Source organism: Tursiops truncatus, chromosome 21 (genome assembly GCF_011762595.2).
Source record: "Tursiops truncatus isolate mTurTru1 chromosome 21, mTurTru1.mat.Y, whole genome shotgun sequence".
Classification (NCBI taxonomy): domain Eukaryota; kingdom Metazoa; phylum Chordata; class Mammalia; order Artiodactyla; family Delphinidae; genus Tursiops; species Tursiops truncatus.
Window position 1 is genome coordinate 29,448,221 of NC_047054.1, and position 22,685 is coordinate 29,470,905.

The following is a 22,685-nucleotide window of genomic DNA, read 5'->3' on the forward strand; positions in this document are numbered from 1 at the left end:
GGGGTTGCTAGTTTCTGTCTCAGTACGCCCTTAACTTTACTCTTTTTCCTTTACATATTTTAAATCTAGTTTGCTTAACAAGTAAAAATTATTTCAAATAGAATTACCAGTGTCCCTTCTCCTTTTTGACTGATCATAGGAAACCCAAAGGTTATGTGTATTTTATTTTTTTAATTAAAAAATTTTTTAACGTCTTTATTGGAGTATAATTGCTTCACAGTGGTGTGTTATGTGTATTTTATTACTACCTCTTTTTACTGCTCCCTCTTTGCTCAAGAAGTGCCAAACTCTCAGCTTCGGAAGTTTCAAAATTCTGGAATAAATCCCCATGTATTTAATCCTTATTGAAGCATTTCTAAGAGGCATAGGTCCTGGTCTGTTCCGCCACTGCCCCCATCCCACGCTACCTTCTTGATGCTCCTTTTGGTCCTGAGGCCCCAGCCTCTCCGCTCCGTCTTGATGATTTCTGCGTCCGGGTAGAGCCTCTTGGTGAAGCACTGGTTCTGGCAGCGCTCCCCTGCCGGGCACACCTGCGGGTGACACTCGTACTGCAGCATTCTGTTCAGGCACTCGGACTCCAAGCCACACGGGTTCTCGTCAGCCGGCTTGCAGTTACAGCGGGGAATCTCTGACAGGTCTGCAACCTGGATCTGTACCTTTCCTATCACTTTGTTAGCCTGAACAACAAAATCACAAATGGGAGGGAGGAATTTGAACAGGACACAGGAAACACCCAGGCCCTCTTGGCTCTGCTACTGCCCTGTGGTGTGACCCTGAGAAAGGCTCTTTATCTTGATCATAATTTCCCCATGAATAAGCTAAGACTAATAGCTGTCTCTCCTTAGTTGACAAAAATATCAAAACCTGATGTGAGTTCTCACTTATTTATCCTGTGTATTTCTCCTTCTACCAGTTGATGACAATTTCAAAACTGAAAACCACTGTGGGCTGTCTGGAAGAAAGGGGTTAAATCCCTATATTTTTATTCGGTCACACGGCAAACTGATGGATCAAGAACAGGTTTCCCCATCAAACGTATTTGCTCCTCGGTGTGAGGGGCTCATCAGAGCCCCCATCAACCCAGGGCAGCAACCCCGGCTCCCGGCTGATACTCCAACAGAAGCTCTCAGGTTGTTCTGCAGAAGACTGGGTGGTAATTAGCAAAAGTTTTTATAAGACAACAAGGGCCTCTAACTACTAAGAGAGCAATGCATTTCATCCTGTCTGTCAAAGAGCAATGTTTTCACGGGTAAAGACTCACTTTGATGTGTTTGTAAGGAGGGGGTTTTCTTGAGTTTTTTTCAATCTCTAGTGCTTCTTTACTTTCTCTTTGCGCTTTCAATTCCTGGAAACGTTTTGCAGCTTCTTCCAACGCTGCCAATAAGACCAAACAAAGTATATAAATACCAAAAACCAAATAAACAAAAAACATTAAGAGATTAGTTTTACCCTGCCTTCCCAACACACTGAATCTGGCCGGAGGGTTTCTCTTTAAAATTATATTCTGGAAATAACCATTTACTACCAGGACAGGGTAACACTGAAATAGGATATAACTCCTTTACGGCTGAACACTGTGCCCTGTGCAGGCTGTTGCTTCGGAGGAGAGGTCCCACTTCAATGATCAGAGGTTTCCACGTGGACCAGAGAGCAGCTCTTTACCTCGTACCAGATTTAAATTCACTTTACTCTTACCCAGAAAGCCAAACTTCCTGGCAACTTGTTGCAAAAGCAGCTGTAAGGCTCTTCCTGGGAAGCATTTAGTCTTACTATCTTACAAAGGAGCTTCACTTGATTAAGAAGACTATGTATTTCCAGAATAATCTCTATGTTTGTAGTAAGATCACTGAGGGAGCTCCTTTCACGTACACAGCACAGTCTACTACACTGAATGTATTTTTCCAGCTGACTGGATTGTGATGTGGTTCTAATGTAATTGGAAACTTATGGAGGCCGGATCATAACACCTGGTGAAAACTCTCTAACACCAGAAACACATCTTATGCAAGTTAGGAGGTGTGGAGAGATCAACCCAGGGGTGTTAGTTCTGAGCCACTGTGAACGTTGTCCAACGTACCTTTTTTGAAGGTCTTGTTAATACTAGTCTGTCCCTCAGCAAAGCTTTTGTCTCCTTCGACGTAAGGGAACACTCTGCCCTGGTGTACCCAGTAGTAGTCGTGAGAACCGAAGAAGAACACGGGGAAGTCCCCCAGGTCGTGCTTGAGGCCCTGGATGTTGAGTGGCACAGACCGGGGGTTGCAGATCTCCGCTGGCCACCACCTGAAAGCAGGAGGATGAAATCGCACTACGCTTTACGTGGCTGCTGGGAGCCAAAAAACAAAGGTTGTGTACTTCGCAATTTTTATTCAGAATCTAAGGACACAAAATACCTCGCTTATCTTTAATCCTGCCCAAACCACACGTCATTTAACAACACAATGAATGAAATAGTGAACACAGACTAAACAAACTAGGCCCTAAACACCCAATCTAGTTTCTTCCTTAAAAAATTAATATTTGATATTTATAAAAGAATGTATATCATGAAAAGAAAGCATAATAATAAAGTAACAATGAAACCACTATACAACTTAAGAATCAGAATTTACCAATAATATTCCAAACCAGATTTCAGTCCTAGGAAAGTCATGTTTTTCTCCAAATGTGACATTCTTAATACCAAGTCTGTCTTTATTCCTAGTAATCAAGGGCATCATTTGAGAATAAACTGATGCTACAGTAAAGAATGCCCACTCCCATTCAAACTGGTGTTTTCTGACTCTCTAATCAACCAGGATAAATACTTTCTGGTCAAATGTACTAGGTTTATATCAGTGTATATTTCAGAATCTAATTCATCTTAGATCATAATAAATGGGAGATTTGGGACAGGACTGAAAACATAACTCCTTCATGCGATGATGACTGTGTCCACAGCAATCACTGAGGGAACCACCTGTGAGGCTCACTGGACAGTTTCCCACAATTGGGCAAGTCAGGAATTGTAGTATATAAGATCATTGATACCAAGAGTAGATACATACAAACTTAAATTTCTTTCAGTCTCTTATTTATAGATGCCTAATAAAATTGTTTATTTAATGAACAACGACATTACTGAGAAGATAAATGATGGCACGGTCGCATTCCCAGATTTATAGTGCGACCAAGAACACGCTTCACCTAAAAGCACTCCGTGTCCATCTAAGAGTTAATTAAAAACGTGGGTAGAAGTCTGTGCTCAAATTGTTAAAACAAAACAACACTCTTTTGTGTAATCAGTATTTAGCTCCCCCTCAAAGCAGGCTGGGCGGTGGTCGTATTTCCGAATCGCGTCAAGGCGTGCCGGGAGCTCGCGGTAAGTGCGAGCACTGGCTCAGGTAGACAGAGGCACGCTTTCTGCCAGCCTTGTTCCAGGCACTCACCTCCCCCAGGAAGCTTCACAGCAGAATAACTAGCTATTGAAAAGAAACAGTTTCGTGGGGCCCAGAAAGGCCTGATTGGAAAAAATACATTAAGAATTAGTTCATGGATGTGAGTCTTTGCAAAATGAACAAGAAGAATATGAGCTGCATATGAAATCTCAGTGAATTGTGAATGGGAGCACTGCTTTGGGCTTCTTTAAAATGTAATGTGATAGCACTAGCACAGGGGGATGAGCTCAGTGCTTTGTGACCACCTAGAGGGGTGGGATGGGGAGGGTGGGAGGGAGACGCAAGAGGGAGGGGATATGGGGGTATAGGTATACGTATAGTTGATTCACTTTATTATATAGCAGAAACTAACACACTATTGCAAAGCAATTATACTCCAATAAAGATGTTAAAAAATGTAACGTGATTAAAATTTAAGTATTAAAATTAAGTCAAATATATTTTCGTATTCATAAGTTTTTTAAAAAAGGAAATATGTAATGTACGGCACAGTGACTACAGTCACTGCTAAGAGACTATATTTGAAAGCTGCCAAGAGAGCAAACTTTAAAAGTTCTCATCGGAGTTCAGGCTTTTCTGGCACTAGCTGTCCTGAACTCCTAGCTTGGCTCCCTGTCATAAACACTGCACCCTCCTTCACCACACACAAAAAAAGTTCTCATCACAAGAAAAAAAAATGTGTAACTATATATGGTGACGGATGTTAACTAGACTTATTGTGATCGTTTTGCAATACAGACAATGTCGAGTCATCGTGTTGTATACCTGAAACTAATATAATGTCAATTATATTTCAAAAAAAAAGGCAAAAAAACTTTTAAAAAGGAAATATTCTGAAATGTGTTTGAAGATCTAAAGGCTCCTTACACTGTTTTAGATATTTCTTATCCAGGAATGTCTTATCTATTATTTGTCAAACCTGCACCCCTCCCCTCCTGGAAAGATATATATTTTTAATTATAAAAGCAATGTGTGCTGGTCAGAATCGCCATCACTAAAAAGTCTACAAATAACAAATGCTGGAAAGGGTGTGGAGAAAAGGGCACCCTCCTACGCTGTTGGTGGTAATGTAAGTTGGTGCAGTCACTATGGAAAACAGCACGGAGGTTCCTCAGAAAACTAAAAATAGAGTTACCATGTGATCCAGCAATCCCACTCCTGGGCATATACCTGGACAAAACTATAATTCAAAAAGGTACATGCACCCCTATGTTCACAGCAGCACTATTCACAATAGCCAAGACACAGAAACAACCTAAATGTCCATCGACAGATGAATGAATAAAGAAGAGGTGGTACATATATACAATGGAATACTACTCAGCCATAAAAAAGAATGAAAAATGCCATTTGCAGCAACATGGATGCATCTAGAAATTATCATACTAAGCGAAGAAAGTCAGAAAGAGAAAGACAAATACCATATGATATCACTTATATGTGGAATCTGAAATATGACACAAATGAACCTATCTACAAAACAGAAACAGACTCACAGACATAGAGAACAGACCTGTGGTTGCCAAGGGGGCTGGAGGGGAGGGAGAGGGATGCACTGGGAGTTTGGGATTAGCAGATGCAAACTATTATACATAGGATGAATAAACAACAAGGTCCTATTGTACAGCACAGGGAACTATATCCAATCTCCTGGGATAAACCATAATGGAAAAGAATATAAAAAACAAATGTATATATGTGTATCACTGAGTTTGCTGTAACAGCAGAAATTAGTACAACACAACACTGTAAATCAACTACACTTCAATAAAAAAAAAGACTATACCTTTAAAATTATTAAATGTAACTTTATGGAAAAAAAAGCAATGTGTGTTTCTTTTAAAAATTAAAACAGTGCAGAAATGTATAACAGAAAAACTGAAAATGGCTCCCCCTAATAATCTCATGCCTCAGACTATTAACATTAGATGTTTTTTTTCCAGGTAATAATAAAAACATATTATATCTAGATCTACAGTTTTTAAAAGTTGTATAAACACATGGAGAGAGAATGTATATACTGTTCAACATACTTCCTAAAATTAACTATATATTGTGGATACCCTCCCATGTTACTATACGCACCTGCATATTCCTTCTTTTGGCTTCCAGGTATTCTAAAATATGGATACACTACAATTTATCTGACAAATACCCTACTGACTGAACATTTGGATTATTTAAATTTTTGCAATTAGAAATAATACTGCAATGAACACCCCTGTAAGTACACTTCTGCCCATTTGTCCAATTCTTTTCCTTAGATAAATTCCCTGAAGGGGAACTACTGGGTCAAAGGGATGCACAGTTACAAGTCTGATATGTGATGCCTTACTTGGACAGGAGCACTTGTCTCCCCATGCCCTCCTGAGCTGCAAAATTATTACTCTTAAACCTTTGCAAGTCTGTTAACTGAAAAATAAACTCTTTGTTTTTAATGTACATTGATTTTTAGTGAGGCTGAGCATTTTTTACATGTCTATTTTCTATTCCTTTGCAAACTGGCTCTTTCTCTTCTTTGCTCCTTTTTCTTTCCTTTTTTTTTTTTTTTGCGGTACGCGGGCCTCTCACTGTTGTGGCCTCTCCCGTTGCGGAGCGCAGGGTCCGGACACGCAGGCTCAGCGGCCATGGCTCACGGGCCCAGCCACTCCACAGCATGTGGGATCCTCCCGGACCGGGGCACGAACCCGTGTCCCCTGCATCGGCAGGCAGACTCTCAACCACTGTGCCACCAGGGAAGCCCAGCTCCTTTTTCTAGGGAAGGTATTTTTCTTTTCTTACTGAGAGTAGAAGAGTTCCCCTGGTTTGATATTTGCCTTTTAAAACTTTGTATCTTTTGCCAGAAAGTATAAAATTATTTATGTATTCAAACTGTCCATTTTTAAAAAAGAGCTTGGAGAGTTCCCCGACATATGTTAAAAAAAAATAGCTGGGGGGGAGCTTCTCAATGCCCCTTATCTCAGCTAAAAACTAAGTTTTTAAGGTTAAATAGGTAAGCAAGCAGTGTATTTAAAACAGAGAAAATGACATAGCCCTTGTTAAAAAAAATTACAGTATGTTTGAAATTCTACAGAAACATATTATACTTAGGATTCTAATTGAAAAGCAGAACTCTACTATGTGTGTGTGTTTGTGTTTTTTTTAAACCAAGGACGGACTTACACTGACACATCATAATCACCTAGTTTACCTTCGAATTCACTCTTGGTGTTGTACATTTTATGGGTTTAGACAAATGCATAGTGGCATTTATTCAACATTATAATATTATACAGAGCATTTTCACTGCCTTCAAAGTCCTCTGTGTGTTCTCTTGAATAGTATCTATTTTCTTAGTAAAATTATAAACATATGCCTCAAAATGTAAAATGCAGAGTTTAAAAAAACATCATTATTCCTGTTCACTTAAAGGCTTGTTAAAAACAGGCTTCTTAAAAGGAGGAAGATTTATTAAAATAATGGCAATCACACATACTTCTTGCTTCATTCCCTTAAGATCTAAAGGCTCCTAATGAAATAATCTCTCTCTTTAAATTCTAAAAAGCTCTCTCTTTGCACACAATTTAGAGCTTCTAGCTAGAACTATAATGGACTAGATTTAGGGGTAAAAAGAGCTATTTTGGCCAGGATATAAACTCTTAACTTTATTAGAAATCAGAAATTAATATAAATCTAATTAGAGTGCAAAAAAAAAAAAATCTTCCCCACTCTCCCCATGAAAGCTTTTATTTTAAAATCTATTAGTACCATAGTCCATTAGGAAAAAGTAACTTTCAGAACTTAAAAACAAAAGTCAACCAACTCATAAAAAATATCTATCAACCACTAACCTTCCCAGTCTTCTAAAAACCCAGACTCAAACTATGTTTCTTCTCTTTCTGTTTCTAAGGAAGTTCCAGCACTGTGCTGCTTTTTCTACCTATTTCCTAGCCACTTTGTGTACAGGCTATGAACTACTGAACAGTAACTGAATACTTCCTCTTTGTCCTTGGAAAAACTTGCCTGTAATTTCCCAATTTGACCCAAACAATCTGCTTGTAATGTAGTTTCTTGCCAGCTTTACAGTCATTGCAATTCCAGCAGCCTTCTGGCATCTCTATGCTCAGGCACTCCGGGTGGAAGGAAGCCGGGCACGACTCACAGCAGAGCAATCTTCCACCTTGAAACAAACAAACAGTCTTAATAACTGAGAAAAGAGGAAAGAGAGAGAGACAAGAGAGAAAGTTATCTTTTACCTGCATTAAATTTGATTCAGATTGAGGGAAATTAACCAACGACTGAGTTATATTTTAGTGATGGATTAAAATACAAAGCAATGAACAGATTTAGCTGAAGTAGCCCTTTCCAGGGAGGGCTTCAGTGGCCAGAAACTCAAAGCCTTTGAGTAGTAGGAAAAACATTACTCTTTATCCCTCTAAAATGTGGGCTACTGAAGTACCAGTTTAGCAGGCAGCTAAGACTATTAACATATGACAAATAGATGCATAAAATCTTTAGACTGAGTAGATTTGAGAACAGATTTTCAGAGAAATATGTAGCAACTCTCTTTTTCTCCTTGAGAGCTAAGAAAGCAAGCAATGGTCATCTTTGTATTTTAATCCAGTGGCACAGTTAACTACATCCCTTTATAACAACATTAGCAAGAATGAAAACAGCCAATAGGTTGACCAGTACTTTTTTCTTCCCATGTAAGAATACAAAAAAGGAAAAGAATCTTGAATTGGTGATTATATTATCATTACCTTTTCAGTGAAGACAAATAAAGTCAAACAGGCTATAAAGCAGTGGTTTGCAACTTTTTCATCACCAAGGATCCCCTTGCCCTTTCTCATGGATCCATATGTTTTCAAATATTTTACCAAAGAAAAAACCCACCAAAACCAAAAAACATTTTAAAAGTAACAATTATTTTCTTCTGTTTTAATTAACCAAAGAAATATATAACAGCCAATCAGAGCTTCTGATCCCAATAACAAAACTGGTATTATCACATTAAATTGCTAAAAGCATAGCCAAATATAAAGAAACTCACACCACTGTATTTTACACAAATGTCTGATTCTGTTAGACTTTCTGAACTGTTAAATATAGTTCAGAATTTTGTTTGTAATATTTCCTGATGTCATATTGAGAACCACTGCTTTATAGCATAAACTAAGTAAGTATCAGTGTAGAATCAAGTACCACACACAAGGAGATGCCTCCAAGTACCCTAGCAAAATCCTCTCCTTTTAAATACACAAAACCATCTCTGGATCGAGACCAAAGCAGGTGCGGCAAACAAAACAATACTATTTTTAAATCCAAAAAATTAAAGAGATTTCGGGGAGAAATCTCTTTATTGTTGTATTTTCTCTTTATTGTTGTATTTCAACAAGTGACAGAAAAGAATGTTAACCACTGAAGATGAAATGCAATAAAGACATTTACTGGAAAAAAAAAAAATCTTTCTTGGGAAACCAAGTCTACAACCCATGAGTGTACTGAGATTTAAAGTCTCATAAGCAAAAGGTTAAGAGCCCTCTATACAACTTTATCAAATCACATGCTCCAACCTTTTGAGGGTTTGCTATCAATTTTCCAGAAAATCTCGTCTTCCTGTAGACTTTCAAACTTCTAACTGATTAACATAAAAACAAAAAGAAAATCCATATACAATCAGTGATGAATTAAATTACTATATTTCCTCTGCTTAAAAGCTTTTACTTCAATCATTGGGATTTTCCCCTTTGTCTGCAGATCTCAATATGGATTAATTGTTCCAATTCTCCAACCTAGAGATTAGCTGCCTGAGTGCTCTTAGCCTAGGTAGGGAATTCTTCTGTAAGTTTAAAGTAAAATGAGATAATTCATTTTTCCATCAGAAAGAAATGACCGATAGGGAGAGCGGTCTTTGCAAATACCTTTAGAGGACAAGTGATTATTAGGGTTGGTGTGGAAAGGTCAGTCTGGCCATTTTTTAACATTATGGAACAGTCCTAAATTTTAAGTCTTATTTCAGAGGAAATACAGACCCTGAATCATCAGTGAAAATCATCACGATTTTTTGACAAAAATACACAAGGGAAATAGAAAAATAAAAATATGAACAATCCACCTTGGTGCTATGCAAGAAAACTGCTTTAGGATGCGAGAGAAGAAAGATATGGTTCAAGCTAAGCAAACAGAGGGCTCAAAATAATTTCAATTCATGTCAAGGTCAATACCGAGTACTGAAAAGAAAGTAAACGACAATTGAATTAGTCTAATTTTATAAAGGCGCCAGCAGGAAAATAAGGCATTTCCTAAAATGCCTCAGGTAGTCTAATTTTATTGCACTATGGAATTAGTCAGACCCATGTCCATCTTTGTTTTGGAAACAGTTGGTATCACCAGTAAGATGCCATACTGTGACTTCAATAGAAAACAGACAAAAGAGTCAACAGTCTCTCCAACCTCCCTCTTCATGGGTTCTAATCAACTTGCTTAGTTGTACTTTTTTTTAGTCATGGGTTGCCACTTCAGATGTCTGACAAACAGCAAACATACGTCATCAGCAGGCAACACAAAGCATGAAAAAAAAAAAAAAAGAATTGAATTTTCTTTAAAGATTCTGAGCCTGGCCTCAGATCATAATGGCAATGTATACAGGAAAAGGCTTTCACCTTCCAAGTTATTTATTTTACCCTCTGGGATAACTCCCCAAATAATACATTATTGTTAAACCACTTTTTTCCCTTTTATTACATGTAGGCTATATAAAGCAAAACACAAGATTTTTCTTCCATAGATTAAATTAACTTGGAGAATATAAATATACATTTAGCTCTTGGATCTCAGTGGATAAATTATCTATTAGCAATTCTTCAATTCAGCTGGGCTGCCTTTCGCTATCCAGTATTTGCAGCATTTTCCCAGCTGCCCACCAATGTCTCCTAAGAGAAGGGCAACTAGTTTTCATAGCACCATAACAAAAACATTTAAGAAACAAAATGACAGAATGTATTTCAGAATCAAAATTTTAAGTGTCAGTATCTCTGTTTCCCTCTATAACCTGTCTTGTTATTTAGCTGAAAGTTAGTAACAAATTATATCACGTCTATTCTATTCTAACATGAATGATACGGTTCTACATCAGGCAAAAGAGGAAGAGCCCTCAGAACATGCTTCCATATTAAGCAGAATCCTAGTCTTTCAATTTTAATGACTATAGATATATGGAAGGTGTGAAAATTTATTCAAGGAGAAGAGTAAGTAAAAATTTGTCATAATGGAATTATTTTAAGCCCTTTTTAATAATTTTGCAGCCATATGAAGACAGCCACAGCCACCAAGGTAGAATTTACCAAAAGCAACAGATGGTGCTTGACAGGCATACATTTCCCCCCTTCATTTAAAGAGAAAAAATAGGAAATGCAAAAATAAAAGTAAGAGATAAACTATTTTGATTATTACCTTTCTCACATTTCTTTTTGGAAGCTGACGAAGAAGGAATCATAGGTAATTTCATCAACTCTGCACGATTTGATTCGTTCAGTAGGTAGTGGGACTTATAGGCATAGGAACTGAACATGGGGTCTGAATGGTCCTGCACTATCAGCCCTATACGAGACAAACAGAAAGATGTGAGCTGCAATGAAACTACCCATGATTCCGTGAGGAAAAAATAAACCAACACCTACTATGTAGCTGTGCTTAAAGCTGGGGGGGGAAAGAATAGGAAAAGAAAAGATCTGACAGACAAGGCTTTCCATCGTTATTAAAAGGAGTTTAAGCTACTCAAGGCTTTCCATCGTTATTAAAAGGAGTTTAAGCTACTCAATGCCTTATCCCTATACAGAAACCTATACACCCAGAAAGAAACTCCAATTTAATTTGAGGATGTAAACTGCTTTGACGTCATTCTGAAAACCCCCTCTGGAAAACAAATCTACATTCCTTAAGGTTTAGAAGTACTATGACGACAACCCAAAGAACAAAATAATGTATCACTTAATTGCTGGAAATAAGAACTGTCTACGTGACACACTAGAGACCCTGGTCACCTTCAATACATCAAGCAGCGCTGAAAGGCAGAATTGGGCTTCTTCTCCTCTCTGCTCAGATCTTTAGATACCCTCAAATTCCAGCTTTCTCAGCCAGATAATGAAGCTTTTCTCTATCAGTATGATACATGACTTTAGAGAAGATATAAGTTGTTGAAGTTCACTGAGGTAATGCAAACAGTTAAAGTTTTGTCCTGCCATGAAAATAACTGACTTAAACGCTTACCAACTTAAGGGTTTATAAAAACAGTCCTTTCAATCTACCAGTACAGCTGTCCTGTTGGAGGAAAACAGCATCTGCTCTAAACTACCCGTGACACCCACCTTTCCCCTGAGTTAAGTCCATCCTGTAGCTACGGCCACTCCTAAACCCAGGACCTCTGAGACCAGGGGAACTTTCTCTATTTGGTTACTGGTCAAATCATGACCGCAGTTTCATAGAGATCATTTTGAGAAGAGGGAAGAGTTTTGTTTTTAAAGGGGTGACCATTTACTATTTTCTGTGGATTTTATCTTCATTTGATGCTATCCTACACTGAGGCAGATTCAAGAAATACTGATATTTCTCATGTGAATGGAACTTGAAATTGCTAATCGGCAATACATAAGAATTTTCGAATAAAGGTTATACAATGTTGAATGAACATTTCATACATTTAACAGAGAAAAGTGGTGCAATGGCTTTTAAATAAGAAAGAACAACTTAGAATATTAAGTAACTTTTATTTTACACCACCCTCCAGATGAAAGGAAATGCTGAAGAATCTATACTACACTGAAATATAACTGCACACACCCTGTGGCACCATGCGGGGCAGGGGAGGAGGAATGTTTCTCTAAATGCTGAAGCATTTCTAAAAATACTTCCAGATATTTCAGTCCTAAAGATTAGCTTAGGGCTTCCCTGGTGGCAGTGGTTGGGAATCCGTCTGCCAATGCAGGGGATGCAGGTTCATGCCCCGGTCTGGGGGGATCCCACGTGCCATGGAGCAAACGAGCCCGTGCGCCACAACTACTGAAGGCTGCGCGCCTAAAGCCCGTGCCCTGCAGTGAGAGAAGCCACTGCAATGAGAAGCCCGCGCAATGCAACGAAGAGTAGCCCCTGCTCGCCACAACTAGAGAGAGCCCGCGTGCAGCAACGAAGACCCAATGCAACCAAAAATAAATAAATAAACTTATTCAAAAAAAAAAAAGAAAAAGAATTAGCTTAATGATTTTAAACAACCAAGAACTAAGACAAAAATCCTCTGTGCGGAGGGAGAAACTGTACGCGACAAGAAACAAAGGCAAAACAAGCTGAGTTTTCTAACACCAAAACATAAACAATTGAAGTATCCCTTTTCATGTGTGGATTTATTATAGTTAGATTTCCTTAAAAAAGAAGACCTCTATAAATTCTGGTAAAAGAACACATATCATTTACTTCCGGAGAACTTTTAAGCCCTTCTCAAATCCCAACATCTGATCTATTTAGAATAAGTTTCTGTAAAATGCTGGAAAGGAAAATGAGAGTTTCTGTTTACTGTGCAAAGTTGCAGTTAAAATATTTGGGGATTAAATAATCTTGCTCTTTAAAGAGGCATTTAAATACAGCACATCTTTCAGAATAATTGCCAAATTGATAAGATGCAAACAGCATCCTGTTGTTAAAACATGAGTTTTCCCCTCATTTCCATTATCTCAAGCTTTTAATCAAGGCATATAACTTAAACTTAACAAAATGGTTAGAAGTTTCTCTAAAACTAGGTTCCTTGACAATGGGTCGTTTTCTATCTATCTTAAAGGAAAACACCTGCTTTAAAGGGCACCCAATTATTAAATGAAACAGAGCAAAAGAAAATATTGGTCGATATACTTAACTGATGGTACTTCATTCAGAATATACTCCAAAGTAAGCCAACATGATAGTTTTAAACTTGGTATTTAAAATGTTGGCTCAGTTACTTACACACACACCCACACACACCAACACACCTACACGCCCACACCCCTCCACCCCTCCTAGTAAAAGTGAGTAAAAGTGAGTGCCTAGAAGGGTAGAATAAAGTATTTACAAAGTGATAGACTTTATGTTATCACTGACACTCATCTATTTGAAAGTCTCTAAAGCTAGTCAATTCAGTTGATAATTCAGTATTTTCATCCTAGCATTATTTTCTTAGGAGTGGAGAGATGGAAAAGGCACGTGACTTTTTATTTCTTTGGCTAATACAGTGTGGCAGGAAACACTTCAGACCTTCTTCCCCCGTGCCATCCAGACTTCAGAGCAGGACGCAGCTGTCGTCACTACTCTACACAATACTTCCTTCTACCTGCAGACCGCCCCGCGCACTTCCAAACTGAAAAACTCAAAGCAGTGTGTACAATGGACCCAGGAGGCTGCCATGGAAAGGACTACCACTTACTTAATCTTGTACCGTCCACCCCCTCTGGTTATTTTTCTTTTTTTTAATGAGAGTTTCAAAAGCAAAACAACTCAAGATCTATCATACTAGCTAAATTCTATTTAAAATACTCTATAGTACTTTCACCAAATTAAAAGAACTGTCTCCTAAGGCAAAAAAACAAAAACAGGAACTTCCCTGGTGGCGCAGTGGTTAAGAATCTGCCTGCCAGTGCAGGGGACACGGGTTCAAGCCCTGGTCCAAGAAGATCCCACATGCCGCGGAGCAACTCAGCCCATGCACCACAACTACTGAGCCTGCGCTCTAGAGCCCAGGAGCCACAGCTACTGAGCTCCCGTGCCACAACTACTGAAGCCCGCATGCCTGGAGCCCATGCTCCGCAACAGGAGAAGCCACCATGATGAGAAGCCCGCGCACCGCAATGAACAGTAGCCCTCGCTCGCTGCAACTAGAGAAGGCCCGTGCGTGCAGCAAAGACGACCCGAAGTGGCCAAAAATAATAAAAAAAAAAAAGATAAATAAATTAATAAAAAACAAACAAAAAAACCAAAAACAAATAAAAAACAAAACATGATCCAAAACTTCATTTTCAGTATGGGCTAAATATAATCTAACAGGCCTGATATGCCACACAGTCCTTTCAAATATTTCACACTAAGGGAAGTTTAGAAAACTTAGCACTTATGAGTAAACAAAACAAAAAAAATGCACTTGGGGATATTAGTTGTTTCTAAAATGCTTACTAAACACTAAAAATTCTTTTATTATAATATAGCTGAGACGCTCTGTAAAGTTAGGTACTCCGTATCACATTCAACTGAAGAAGTTCTACTTTATATTTATTACGAACTCAAGTTCACTGATGCCCTCAGGGACGCAATATTGTTTTGAAGCGATCAATCTTAAGTGGCAGACTTAAATATCAACAGCTGGCAAGTAAGAAAGCCTATACTGCAGGCTCTTAACTAATACACCACATATGTTGCCTTGGCTGTATTCCACCAGGTCTTCCTCAATGCCAGACCAAAACATGATAAAATACAACATAAACAATTAAAAAATAAATGTGCTCTTCTTGCCTTCCAAGTGAAATCTCAATTAGTTGAAAACTCTGGATTAAAGAATGTGACAGGGGAAGAGTCTACTTCGAATAGAAGAACTGTTTGCACAAGGGAAGAGAGCTGATCCTTGAACAATGCCGCGGTCAGGTGTGTGGACCGCCACGCAGTTGGAATCCCCTGTAACTTTAAGTTGCCCCCCCCACCACCTGCGGATTCCACCAACCTTCAATCATGTAGTACTGGAGTACGCCACTGAGAAAAATGCGCACAGAGTGGATCTGCGCAGCTCAAACCCATGTGGTTCAAGGGTCAAGTGTAGATTAATCTTTTGATGCTCCAAACAGGAACACTAAGAACTCATTTATAATTCTAAGTTACTAAACAGATGTAGATTTTAGCTTAATTTATGGAAGAATTAATATTCTAACAGTTTGAGTGTCTAATGTTATAAAAGGGACGAGTTACTGGAAGTGTTAGTCTCTCTCAGGGATTTTACTGAAACTCGATTTTAATGGGGGAAATATGCCAATGAACCCACAAAGACATAAAGAGAAAGGGCTGACACTCACCTCTTGCACAAACGAAACAAAAGCCTACATTTACAGCAGAGGAAGAGTTACTGCTCCGTTTGGAATGATTACTACAGATGAGAACGTAGGAAGACACAAATATGCTGCCGGCAGCAATGCAAGCATCTCCAGAGTGGTAGGCTACTGGGCACCTCAAACATCTCATCATGCGACCTGTTGAAAGACAATCAAAAAGGAATCTATGTAAGAAAGAATCAGCTGATATAAAATGAGATCTTTTGGGATCCAATGTGATGCTGGTTACAGTAATACAAAAATCTTTTTCTTCCCTAGTTTGACTCTGCTGTTTCTGTGCTGTATGGCCCCTAAATGCAGTGCTCATCAGGAGGTCACTCAAAGAAAAATGTGTCTGTGCCAGTGCTGGAGAGATGCTGGTCTCCAATATGGCACCCGTTTAAGGAATGTTCAAGGGTAATTTTGAACATATGGAATTTTCTTCCCATGGTCTAAATTAGAACCTAGAATCCACTTACCTTACTATCTTTTGTGGCTGAGCTGTAATAGCTATAGATAAAAAGAGGGAAAATGCCTGATGTTCTTTATAATAATGTGCTTACTGTTTGCTACTGAACTTACAAAAAAAAACAACTGTCCCCTTCCTTAGCTCTGTTTTTACCTTTACTTGCTTTGTGGATATCTTTCTCCATACAGCAGGCAGAGCAGCAGTGCTGGGGACAGCGGAATCCTTTTGATTCAAAGATGGCAGTGGGGAATTTGCGGACACAGGCTTCATGGTAAAATTTCCCACAAGCACCAACAGAGCAACGCTTCACGTCTGTACCAGACACTTTACATGAAAAACACGGGTGCTCTCCTGGAATATTGGTGAGGAACACAGATTAAATAAAATCTGATTAAAGCATATTCCTTTTAAACAGAAGCAGTCACTGACACCGAAGAGCTAATCCCCAAAGATTCTACTATTGTGTGTAAGATTTTTAACATACAAAAAAGGCACTGAAAATAGTTAAATTAAAATATGACTTAATAAAACTTGCTAGAATAATTGATTTGCTACAATAATTGATCGTCAATTTGAGGATATAGCACCAAGAACAATTTAGATCTCCACTTCTCACTTTATACTGAAATTCCATAGAAAATCTAGAACAGAATTTTCAACACCTGGCAGCTGAGAGTGGCAAGGTCTTCCCAACATAGAATAAAGAAATTACCAATAAAAAGGCAGATTCCATTAGATAATCACAATTTCCATTTGTAAAACAGACATAAAATGAAAACTCATAATCCTAATGAAAACAGAAAGTTATATCTACACATCTTATTCAAACTGTAGAAAATCAAGGACAAAGAGAAAATATTAAAATCACCCACAGAAAAAGACAATTACCTTCAAAGGAGCAAGACTGCTGACTGAAAGAGAAAGATGGAAGCCAGAAAACAGGGGATGCTATCAGTAAGGGCTCAAAGAAAACTGTCACCAGCCAGAATTCTACGCCCAGTGGATGTACTCTTTTTTTCTTTTTTTTTGCGGTACGCGGGCCTCTCTCTGTTGTGGCCTCTCCCGTTGCAGAGCACAGGCTCCGGACGCGCAGGCTCAGCGGCCATGGCTCACGGGCCCAGCCGCTCTGTGGCATGTGGGATCTTCCCAGACCGGGGCATGAACCCACGTCCCCTGCATCAGCAGGCAGACTCTCAACCACTGCGTCACCAGGGAAGCCCTGAATGTACACTTCAAGATGGAAGTGAAGTCAATACACACTGGGGAGAATTAATAAAGCCAAAAGTTGTTTCTTTGAAAAAGGTTAATAAACTTATATCCCTGGAAACAAGTAACTAATAAAAAAAGGGAAAAAAAACAACGTTAACATCAGAAATGAAAAATGATACATCACTACAAATCCTACAGTTGTTTAAAAAATAATAAAAGGACATCACTATATTTTTGCCAATAAATTTGAAAATTTAGATAAATCAACAGATTCCTAGAAAAACAGAACTTACCAACACTGGCACAAAAATATTAAATAGAAAAAATGACAGTTCTATAATCTATTTAAGAAATTGAAACTATAATTAGAAACCTTCCAACACTAGAAACCTTCCAACCAGTGGAGCCCAGGTGGCTCCACTGCTCAACTGCCAAACATGTTAAGAAAGAAACAATTAGAATAGAAAAGAAAAAAAAAAGGAACAAGTGAAAAACAGATGTAGAAAAATAAATGCAACAAGGATGACAAAGGATTATGTTTTGTTATATAAAGAGTTCACATATGATGTTATCACTTATATGTAGAATCTAAAAAATAAAACAAATTAATGAAAATAACAAAACAGGGACTTCCCTGGTGGCGCAGTGGTTAAGAATCCACCGGCCAGGGCTTCCCTGGTGGCGCAGTGGTTGAGAGTCTGCCTGCCGATGCAGGGGACACGGGTTCGTGCCCCCGTCCAGGAGGATCCCACATGCCGCAGAGGGGCTGGGCCTGTGAGCTATGGCCGCTGAGCCTGCGCGTCCGGAGCCTGTGCTCCGCAGCGGGAGAGGCCACGACAGTGAGAGGTCCATGTACCGCAAAAAAAAAAAAAAAAAGGAATCCACCGGCCAATGCAGGGGACACGGGTTTGAGCCCTGGTCCAGGAAGATCCCACATGCCGTGGAACAACTAAGCCTGTGCGCCATAACTACTGAGTTTGCGCTCTAGAGCCCGCGAGCCACAACTACTGAGCCTGCGTGCTGCAAATACTGAAGCCTGCACGTCTAGATCCCATGAGCCACAACTACTGAGCCCACGTGCCACAACTACTGAAGCCTGCATGGCTAGAGCCCGTGCTCTGCAACAAGAGAAGCCACCACAATGGGAAGCCCGCGCACCACAACGAAGGGTAGCCTCCGCGCACCGCACCTAGAGAAAAGCCTGCGCACAGCAATGAAGATGCAACCCAGCCAAAAAATAAATAAATAAAATCTTTTTAAAAAAGAGGAAATAACTAAACAGTCTCACAGATACAGAGAACAACCTAATGGTTACCAGTGGGGAGAGGAATGGGGGGAGGGGCACTAGATAGGGGCAGGGGATTAAGAGGTACAAACTACTATACATAATAAAATAGGTAAGATACAAGAGTATACTGTACAGCACAGGAAATACAGCCAATGTTTTATAACAACTTTAAAAGTAATATAATCGATATTGAATCATTATGTTGTACACCTGAAACTAATATAATATTATAAACCAACTATACTTTAACCAATTAATCAATACAAAATAAAGCAGAATCATGGGGGAAAAAAGAGTTCACATATGGAGAAAATATATGTAACATATACAAGAAAAGATAAGAAGACTTATAAAGAACTATAAATCAATATAGAAACGGCCTAATATAAAAGTGGACGACTAGTATGAACAGGAAATTGACAGAAAGCAGAAAGACAGATAGCCAATAAACATATGCCAAAATGCTCAACTTTGCTAGTAATCAGATAAATACTAACTAAAACCACAAGTAACATTTTAAAAATTCATCAAATAGGAAAAAACTTAGAATCTCATAATACCCATCATTGATCAGGGCGTGGGGAAACGGGCACTCTTATGTACTGCTGGTAGGAGTTTAAGTTGGAAGGAACTGTCTTCGAAGGCAACAGGGCAGTATCCATTCTAAAAGGAGATATTAACTTCCTGTGGCCTAGAAATTCTATAATACTCCTTGCTGTCTGTGTTAGAGGGGAGACTTGTACATATAAAAGGATGTTGACTGAAGCATTGTTTGCATCCGCATACGACTGAAAGTTGTAATTATCTGCCTTTTAAAATTAGGATTAGCGTTTTCCTTTTGTGTCTGTGTTACATATGGAAATCATAAGTGACTATTTATTTGGATATCATCTTTTGGGAAGTGTTCAAGTCTTTTGCCCATTTTTCTTATGATGCTATAAAATTCTGAAAGATAAAAAATACAAGGAATAGTTTTTTGTTTTAATTTTTTACAGAAAGTTATATTTGGTTTTGGAAGTACCTAACCATTACAAACTGGCTAAGTCATAAAACTTTAAAATCAGGACTTAAAACTGTGATATTCAAATTTTTGTTGTTGTTAACTGGCTTTGTTGTAGAAATAAAATAGAGCAGTGTTAAACTGGCTGAATTATAAAAATTCTTTAAAATTAGTACTTACAACTGTGATGTTCAAATTTTTTGTTTGGCTTCGTTATACAAATAAAACAGAGTACAGCAGGGTTATTTTTGTTGTTGATGTCCTGTTGCATATATATAATTTCAAACTATATTTTAACATACTGGTAGATCTGAAAGCAATAGTACTGTTTTGTTTTGTTTTTTAAATAAATTTATTTATTTATTTATTTTTGGCTGCATCGGGTCTTTGTTGCTGCACACAGGATTTCTTTAGTTGTGGCGAGCGGGGGCTACTCTTTGTTGCAGTGCATGGGTTTCTTATTGCTGTGGCTTCTCTTGCTGCGGAGCACGGGCTCTAGGCATGTGGGCTTCAGTAGTTGTGGCGCACGGGCTCAGCTGCTCCGCGGCATGTGGGATCTTCCCGGACCAGGGCTCGAACCCGTGTGCCCTGCATTGGCAGGCGGATTCTGAACCACTGTGCCACCGGGGAAGGCCAATAGTACTGTTTTTAAAAATTTTTAGGGCTTCCCTGGTGGCGCAGTGGTTCAGAATCCGCCTGCCAATGCAGGGCACACGGGTTCGAGCCCTGGTCCGGGAAGATCCCACATGCCGCGGAGCAGCTGAGCCCGTGCGCCACAACTACTGAACCCATGCACTGCAACTACTGAAGCCCGGGGGCCTAGAGCCCATGCTCCGCAACAAGAGAAGCCACCGCAATGAGAAGCCTGCGCACCACAACGAAGAGTAGCCCCCGCTCACCGCAACTAGAGAAAGCCCGTGCGCAGCAACAAAGACCCAATGCAGCCTAAAATAAATATTTTCTTAAAAACCATAAAAAAATAAAATAACTTTTAGAAATTTTAAAAATTAAAAGAAAATTATTTTAAAGTTTAAAAGGTGTGACTTTACCTAATGCATAAACTGCCCTACGTAAAAATGAAACAGGCTTTCACTTGCATAATTATCAAAGTAAGTCTAACATAAATGAAAATTGTTGTAATTAGTGGAACCGTCACACTAACAGAGCTGACTGAGCTATAAACCCCTGTGAGACTTACGTTTAGAGCTCCAGCATGGGCACACTTCCACTACCCTCCCCTCCTCACTAGCACATGGTCTTCCTTTAGACTAAGAAAGTAATAAGTAAAATTCCCTGTTACACATTTTATTCAAAAGGGCAAATGAAAATGCTTTCTTTCCAGAAGTCACATTTGTCTTAAACAACAGAAAGTGGCAGTATAAGAACTTATCGGGCATGTATCCTGTAATACTTTTTACATGTGAAGTGTTTTATCTTTTGATAAACAAAAAAAGACTTCGTAAATGATCTTAAACAATGGTTTGAAGAATCTGAGTTTTCACTCCTAGTATGTTGGTAGTGTACCACATTGGTATCAAACTGATTTTCATGTGATAGTAAATATATCAAAAGCAGTTTGAAAAACAATTACTTTTGTGGTTTTGATTTGCATTTCCTGGATTACTAATGATGTTGAACATTTTTTCATGTCTTACTAGCCATTTGTGTATTTCTTTGGAGAAATGTCTCTTCAAGTCCTTTGCCCAATTTTGAATTGGGTTATTTGGGGGTTTTTGGTGTTTTCTTCTAAGAGTTTTATAGTTTCAGTTCTTATGTTTTGGTTTTTGATCCATTTTGAATTAATTTTTGTGTATGGTATAAGGTAAGGGTCCAACTTCTTTTGCATGTGGATCTAATTTTCCCAGCACCATTTACTGAAAAGACTATCCTTTCCCCATTGAACAGTGTTTGCACCCTTGTTAAAAAATCATTTGACCATATATGTGAGTTTATTTCTGGGCTCCCTATTCTATTCCATTGGTTTATATGCCTTTATGCCAGTACCACACTGCTTTAATTACTGTAGCTTTGTAGTAAATTTTGAAATCAGGAAGTGTGAGTCCTCCAACTTTGTTCTACTTAATTGTTTTTAAAGCAAATTTCCTTCTTAAATTTTCTGTTAGTTGTGTACCCAATTAGATTATATCGAACCTTTGTTGGCAGAATTCTGCTGGATTCTATAGTTAGAGGAGAAGCCCTAAGAGTGTTTTAATACTTAGATACATGGTCCTTCCTATCAGTAACTTATCAGGCTGCAAATCTGAATGCTTAATGGGGCCAGGCAGATTACATCAATGACTGAGTGACAGGGTTTTAGAAAAAGTGTCTGGTAGGGAATATGGGGAACAAGGAGTATGTGCCTGATCCAAGTTAACACATTCAAAACTTGTTCTGAGGGCCAAATAAAACACTGTGCAGATAATCTGACCCTGAGGCTGCCAGCTGGCAGACTGTTCAAAAGCTTTACTGCAGAGTCTAAATGTGATAAATAAAATGATATTTTACATAGGGAAAAAATATAAGTTATTTGTTTAAAACAGCTTGTGTAGCTTAATTTTTGCCTGTGTATGTAGGTGAGTGTGTGTGTGTCTGTGGTCAGGATATGTGCTATGTGATTCCCATCCTACTGAGTCAAGGTGGCAGAAGGCAACGGTAAAGGGCAAGGACTCTGGGGTCAAGCTCTGCCTCCTGGGCCTGAACCCCAGTTTCACCATGTGTGTCTCTGTGACTCTGGGCAAGGCTGGAAAACAAACTCTCTAATCCTCAGTTTCACATTCTGTAAAATGGAAATAATAATAGTATCTATCTCATAATGTAGTGAGGAGCAAATGAGATAAGAAGATAAAACGCTCAGTACTAAGAGCACCTGGCATTTAGAAAGTATTTGGTTAAAAACAAAGTTACTGTTCTAATGGAATCTAGAACATACAAAGGATTTTTGGAGGCCTACGAGTAAAAAAGAATAAAATAAGTATCTATGAGAATCCAAATAATGGGAGGAAAGGAGTAGGAAAATAATAAGGTACAAAGGTAAGGTCAGCATATCGTAAATACTCGACATCCAATTGGCTCACAGCTTCTCACAGCAAAACCAAAACAAAACCCACAAAAACATGTGAACATGGTTCCTAGAAGCACTACCAGGTCATCTCCAGGTGACTTTTCACTTACCTTATTGGTACAAATTAAACAATTCTATTTTCTGCTTTCC

At 38.7% G+C, this 22,685-nt stretch overlaps 1 protein-coding gene across 7 annotated transcripts in view; it reads right to left on the reverse strand.

The window, feature by feature from the left end:
- NSD3 (nuclear receptor binding SET domain protein 3) overlaps positions 1-22,685 on the reverse strand; it is a 183,582-nt gene that overhangs the window by 15,853 nt on the left and 145,044 nt on the right. For 5 of the 7 annotated variants that reach the window (XM_073798586.1, XM_019921294.2, XM_019921296.3 and 2 more), the window contains 7 exons: positions 16,131-16,328; positions 15,494-15,667; positions 10,869-11,015; positions 7,437-7,593; positions 2,078-2,280; positions 1,262-1,374; positions 408-677 (listed from right to left, as the gene is read on the reverse strand). In XM_073798586.1, coding sequence (XP_073654687.1) covers positions 408-677; positions 1,262-1,374; positions 2,078-2,280; positions 7,437-7,593; positions 10,869-11,015; positions 15,494-15,667; positions 16,131-16,328 — 1,262 coding nt within the window. The remainder of the gene's footprint in view (positions 1-407; positions 678-1,261; positions 1,375-2,077; positions 2,281-7,436; positions 7,594-10,868; positions 11,016-15,493; positions 15,668-16,130; positions 16,329-22,685) is intronic. The other 2 variants (XM_019921299.3, XM_019921297.3) reach the window with 2 other exon arrangements.